The following is a 6,727-nucleotide window of genomic DNA, read 5'->3' as shown; positions in this document are numbered from 1 at the left end:
TCACAAACAGTAGCAAAGAATACAGGCACCAAAAGGAAAGCCCCAGAAAAATAACATCCCAATCAGTTTTTGCAGACGGGGGAAATGCCATCCTCCCCACTTCTCATTGCATCTCTCATATTTCTTTTGCTAGACACAAACCCTGTCTCTTCTTAACTGAGAAGAAAACAGAGTAATTGCTTGTTTCTGGGACACGAAAACTCCTCATATTTTCAGTGAAACTCGACCGTTTGAGCTAAAACTTGGTAGGAGATAAAGAATGAACTATCCCCTATTACATCCCTCAGCACTAGAAATTCACAGAAAGGACATTATGTAACACAAATGATAAAGTACTTTGCATGAGTCTTTGTGATAGACATGATAAAAGGAGTCTTTCATGTCTTTTTTATTATCACAGCAGAACATTAACAGCCAAATCCAGAACATAGTACTCAATGGAAAGCTAATACCTAGATTATACATAGTCAAACAAAGCATGCAGCAGGATATCTCTTTGAGTTTCTCCATCATCACCAAACACTCTATCCTGGCCAAATAAAAACACCAACAAAGTTAAAAACAGAAAATATGTGAAAGAAAGATACATAAGACAAAAAACACATGGCTGGTACGTTAAAATGTACTCTTTCATTAAAAAAAGGACAAAATAAATGCACATGTGGCGGATGCATGCATCCATGAAACACACATAAACCTAAAATGAAACAAGCTTACAAATACACCAGATCTGCGGATCATATCAAGCACTCAGCATACCATTGTGCCAAATCAAGTCTAATATTGGTATTCACACTTTGCATAGTTGAATTTAGCATGTTGTGTGGTAGATAAATCAATCAAATAGAAATAAAAGTCAAGACAACCAATTCTATACAATGACCAACAACAGGAGAGGAACAAGACCGCCAGAATATGTACACACATGAAATGCATCATATATGGAACCGGCCAAACAGAATCAACAGCTCTCATATACCAAGTACTCCAGTAGCAAATATGGAGAATCCTAGATGCTAGAGGAAATCAACTGGAGAAGAAAAGGTACAAGGAATACAAATACACAATATGTAACCAAAGAGAAATACAAACATATGCAAATAGGCAAAAAATCCATATACCACACACTTTCAGAAAGGAAAGTAAGCACCCAAAATTCTGAACTAACAAAATAAATAGCAATAAATCTACAGATTTTGCTACCGTTGATATTATTACAAGTAAAAAAATAATAATACAAGAAAAAAGACACCAATAATAACTCTGTCTAGGCATAAATAGGCATACATGCAGAGATGTGTGTGTATTTACATGAGAGAGAGAGAAAGCTAATATAGATGAGGACATATTTGTAATAAGATATATTAGTTAATGTGTGCATCTAGTTCTTTCTATAGAATTTCAAGAACGAATGGCTTAACAAGAGATCAAAAAACACCAACCTCAGCTCCTATTTGAAATTCATTACCAAAAAGTAAAAGGACCTTATGCCCGCTAGTGCAGAATAGAACCTTTGAGAAGTGAACCATAAGGTGGATATCCATCCACCCATGTCCATGCCCATCAAAAAGACAGATCACACGAATCCACTACTTCAACCTCCAAATCAGGTCAGTTCATACACCATGCTGAGCACAGGGCCATATTGAAAAGAGAACTACAGACAGTGGTACAAAGAGATGCTAAACATAATTGAAAACGGAAGAAAATTTACAAATAAAGCGGCAATCAACATCAATTGATAGCACTAGTGAACAGGGTTATGGGACAGAAACTAAGGCCCCGAGAGATCTTATATATGTCAAAGTTCAAGAAATACGCTAGCAATAACTAATACACAGGGCATCAAACCAAGACTGGTTCATTTCAGGTTCACGAACCAACACCAGATGCCAGGCGAAATTCTATAGGTGACAATTTACTGCCCTAAAACCTGTGCATGATAATTCAGCAACAACTTTAGCTTTTAGTCATTTCTAGATTCCAATATACTTATTAAGAGGACAAAATTGTGCAAAAAGATAGCAGTAAAGATCATGGTTGCCAGTTGAGAAAGCGGGAGCGAGAAGCGATACCGGAAGCGGAAGTGAGACACTTTCAAAATTTTAGGAAGCGGGGAGTGTGGGACGACTTAGGAGCGAATCAGGAATCATCTCGAAAGCGACCTAGGAAGCGACTTAGGAAGCGAGGGGGAAACAAAAAAAAAGAAAAAAAAATACAAAACAATTTGAAAAAAATAGAGGAAGCGAGGGGGAAGCGTGCTTCCCATAAAAGGGAAGCACGTTTCCCATTAAAGGGAAGTGTGCTTCCCATAAAAGGGAAGCACGCTTCCCAAAAAATGGCGGTTTCCCGTGCATTTCGGAAGCACAACGTTTCGCTTCCCCACTTACCTAGGCGTTTCCGGAAATTCTGGTAAAGATTGAGAGCTCCAAATCATGTGCCTCGTGTTCTGGAGTTTCATGCTGATGGACAGGGGTAGAAGATGCCCAATCCTAAAACAGAACAGTTTGTTTAAGATGGATTGATAGCAGAGCGAGGCATGGGCTGTTATCAGGCATGTTTTCAAGTCATTCAGGAATTTGTTCATCCCATATGTCTATATTAATCACATTAGTGCCAAGTCCGTTTATACAGCATTCAAGCATGGCTACTACAATTATCAATTAATGGGTCCCTAACACAGTATTTCTTTTTTTTTTTCATGAAGATCCTCCAGTGTAATTATGCATGATTCTAAACATTGCAATTCATGAATCACAATAGGTACAACAGATTACCAAAAATATTTGTCTGCTCTCTAAATAGAACCTGATACAGATGTTCATACTTCACGTGCAGATGCAATAATAGGTACACACATACACTACATATACATAAATAGTACATGTATGTAACATACAGATGCACACGTAAGCACATGTCTTAGATAAAGTCTCAAAAGCCATTTCTCAAAAAATAAACAGGAAAAGTAGTCCGTTATTGAAAACAAGTGGATGATAATCAGGAACAGACAATTTAATAGGACATGAAGCAAAAGCTTACATTGCTTCTTATTTACAGAGCATCACCGTAAACAGAAACTCCTTCTTAGTAAACACTGCCTGGCACAGGCAGGTCATCAAAGCTCCAAAGATCCATAGGCCCATCCTGGGTAGCATCTCCATTGCACAAGATCTCAATCGCTTGGTCAGGACTTCCCTCCAGATATGGAATCGGCAGGAACTTCATGTAGGACTCAAAGGCAGACAGATCCTCCAATAATTTGATAGTTGTACTATTCTCTTCAACTGCCTTCACACCTTCAGGTGCATTCTTATCATTCCAATTCCGGTTCACACTCGCCTTGGTAAATTTTGATTTGCCAGTCTCGACCGTAGGCCCGAAGAAAGCAGAAGATATCTCAGGTGGAGTTTTGGGATCTCGCTCCCATGAGAAATCAGAACAATCGAACGAATTACTACCCTCATCAGACTGCATAAAACCCTTGAATTCATTTTCGAGATCGGCGAACAAACCTGTGTAATTGGGTTTATTCGTCATATAACCACCATCACCATTATACCCAAAACTCCTGTGCAGACTTGAATCAGCTGACTCCCCAAGATTAAAGTTTGCTTGGGTTTTAGGATTCAGAAGAGTATTAGGACTCATGTTAGTGCTGGTTTTTTTTCCGCTGATATCTTTAGCTGACTGAGTCCTCTGTTTCTGTGACAGAGGAGGGGATTCATCAGGAAAGTTGACCTTAGCTTTCTTGCCCCTGATCTTGCGTGCTTCAGCATCATAGGCTCTTGCTGCCTCCTCAGCAGTGTTGAACGTCCCAAGCCAGACCCTGACACCCTTCCTGGGGTCTCTGATCTCAGCAGCCCATTTCCCCCATGGACGCTGACGGATCCCCCTGTACATGTTCTTCCTCTTCCTTTTTGCACTTTTTTCAGGCTGTCCCTTGAAATCTGGGGACTTGGTAAACGAATCATCTGCAACCCACAAGATAAACTAATTAGCTGGTAACATTTGTCAATCAAAACACCAGCAAAGGCAAAAGAGGCAGGAACTATCAGATAAGTTTTGGTACAAAGAAAGAGAGTATGGCAAAAATCAAGAAATAAGATCACTTCTTTTTAATTATCTTTAAGGTAGCCAATATATGTTGAAAATCAGTCCATAAGACGATGGCGCAAATGAAACATTTGGAAATTCCTGGTTGAATAAAAATACAATTTGAAGCAAACCCGCAACATGTTTTCCTTCATATTCTTCTTCAATAAAACGATTAAAATGGTCCATGAATGGAAAAAAAAAACATCAAATAAAAACAAAAGAAAGAAAAAAAGAAACAACTGTGCAGAATTGGTAAATAGTTGAAAATCATGTCCTTTTTACAGAATTTTTTCACAGAAAAAAGAAAGCGGGAACTCAACTTATATGCGTCTTTCTTCTATTTTGTCGTTAAAATATAGATCTTCAAAGAAAAGAAGGAAAACCCATAAAATTCGGAGAGAGAGAGAGAGAGAGAGAGAGAGAGAGAGAGAGATTCAGAACACCATACTTAAGAACAATCTACTAAACCCCGCAAGTTTAGAGGGTTCTTTCATAATTATAATAAGTTGTAATAAGTCCCACCATCAACCTCCTAGTTTTAAGTCAACCCGATTTTTTAAATTTCATTTCTAATTTTTCGGCTGTATAAAATATCAAATAATCCTCGATTATCTGGAAAAACTTTGAAAAAAAAAAGGAAAAATGTCCTTCCACTTTTTAAAGTTCAACAGAACCACTCCAAGCATTTCATGCCATTTTTCTCATCACCAACCCAAAGAAGGGGGAATGAAAAGCAGAGAGAGAAAGAGAGAGTAAAAAATTTTGGTGGTCTTACCTAGACTCAGTTGAATAGCTTACCAAAGATTACCCAGCTCATAAATCTCAAAGAAAAAACACGAAAATCAAAACAGGAATAATTTAGACAGAAAACACGAAGCTCTTCTTGTTCTTATTCTCTTTCTTTTTACTGTCTTCTGCTGGACAACAATTAAAACACCCAAAGACACCAAATTTCTCCCATTTCCTCCCCTATTTATCAACAACAAGACTAAGCACCATGTATACCCCATAAAATCAAAAGGAAAACAAAAAAATAGAAGAGAAAACACAATATTTTAAACAAAAATTCTCGTTTTCTCTTCTCTTTGTACTCTTTGTGGGGGTATAGGTATCCTTGCAATAGACGAAGACATCATCTTCCCCGGTTTTCTTTCCTCTTCTAAAATAGAACACAAACAAGAAATACAAGGAGACCCAAAAAACAAACTATCATGAAAAGAAGAAAAAACAAAAAAAAATGCAAACAAAATTACGAGATTTTTCTCTTTTCTCTTAGTGGGTTGATAACCGACATTCCCAAAACACCATCTTCTTGCCATTTTCTCTCTTACTTCTCAATGCCAAGACCGCGCACAAAAGAACTATGAAAACCCCTCCACAGAACACAGAAAAGCTTTTTCTAAAAGAAAAAAAGGGGGGTTATTCTTTTCCTGCTCACCAGACGATGAGGAAGAGAAAGCGGGTTTGGGGAAGGAGAAGGGCTTGATATCCTCCTCCTCCACTTCAGACTCGTCCTTGAACTCACGGAAATCGGCCTCGAAATCGTCCTCGACGTTGATCACCGGCGGCTTGATGGGCTTAGAGTAGTAATCGGGGACTCCCTTCAGCAGCTGGTCAGGCGTGAGCCTCCCCCGAGCACTGCTCGGAATGAAGTCGGAGATGATCGCACCACCACACATTCTTCTTCGCGATCAGGTGACAGACTCACCTAGAAACGGGAAATAGTTCGCGTACCCAAACGGGAAAACCAGAAGGCTGCCCCTCTGCAAAGCCCAGATGATGCGACTTTTGTACAGAGAGAGAGAGAGAGAGAGAGAGGGAGGGAGAGTTACCGAGAGAGTTGTGGGGGGAAGAGAAGGTTATAAAGGCAGGGGAGGGAGGCAGTTGGTCACACCGCACGAAGGTGGCGTGCCAGAGAGAGAGAGAGAGCGTGTGTACTTGTTTGTAGGGATAGAGAGAGAAAGTGAGGTTGTTCAATGACTGAAATGTCATATTAAGAGTAAGAAAGTAATGATTTGTTGATTTTGCCCTGTAAAAAAAAAAAAATATATATATATATATATATATATATATATATATATATATATATATATATGATGATTTTGTGCTGTGGTGCACACTCTCGTGACTAAAGCTCTAGCAAACAAATGATATATAACATTTAATAATGGCATCATAATATCATGCGACTTCTAAAAGTTACAGGCAAGCTGTTTTGATCAAATTGAACCTCACAGATGTACGTGTTCATGTTTCAAATAGTAGGAACCAGCTTTTGAATTGAATTTTTTTCATGATTAAAAAAGTATCGCACATATAATCTGTTGATAAACAGACCTGCCTGTTGTAATCACATGATTCAAAAGATGACTAATAAGAGAAGCATGTAGATCACATCTATACATGTGTAAGGTTGGTTTCATGAAAACAACAAAAAATAGCAAACTTGAAAAAAAAAACTTTATACTTCTCGTCATCAAATGTTATCTTATGTATATATATAGAGAGAGTAGGAGAATAGTAATTGCCATTGTGAAATCTGGTTTGTGTCTTGTATCATTACGTGCCCCTTATAAGGTAATTCATCTACTATACAAATCAATCTCTTGCTTTAACCATCCCATCTACC

The 6,727-nt window shown here is 38.3% G+C and overlaps 1 protein-coding gene across 2 annotated transcripts; it reads right to left on the bottom strand.

Annotated features, from left to right (window-relative positions):
• Window positions 1-342: 342 nt before the first annotated feature.
• On the bottom strand, window positions 343-6,011 carry LOC149834299 (ethylene-responsive transcription factor 1-like). Of its 2 annotated transcripts, none has more exons than XM_090011321.1 (3): window positions 5,537-6,011; window positions 3,043-3,974; window positions 343-529 (listed from the first exon to the last, which is right to left on the bottom strand). In XM_090011321.1, the coding sequence occupies exons 1-2, from the start codon at window positions 5,775-5,777 to the stop codon at window positions 3,088-3,090; spliced, it is 1,128 nt and encodes a 375-aa protein (XP_089867447.1). In that variant the 5' UTR covers window positions 5,778-6,011; the 3' UTR covers window positions 343-529; window positions 3,043-3,087. The 2 variants fall into 2 exon arrangements, with proteins under 2 accessions (XP_089867447.1, XP_089867448.1); XM_090011322.1 differs by having other exon boundaries at window positions 343-524.
• Between the last annotated feature and the right edge of the window lie 716 nt (window positions 6,012-6,727).

This window comes from Nuphar pumila, chromosome 6 (genome assembly GCF_984573655.1).
Source record: "Nuphar pumila chromosome 6, dmNupPumi1.hap1.1, whole genome shotgun sequence".
Classification (NCBI taxonomy): Eukaryota; Viridiplantae; Streptophyta; class Magnoliopsida; order Nymphaeales; family Nymphaeaceae; genus Nuphar; species Nuphar pumila.
This window is presented reverse-complemented; position numbering and strand designations above follow the sequence as displayed.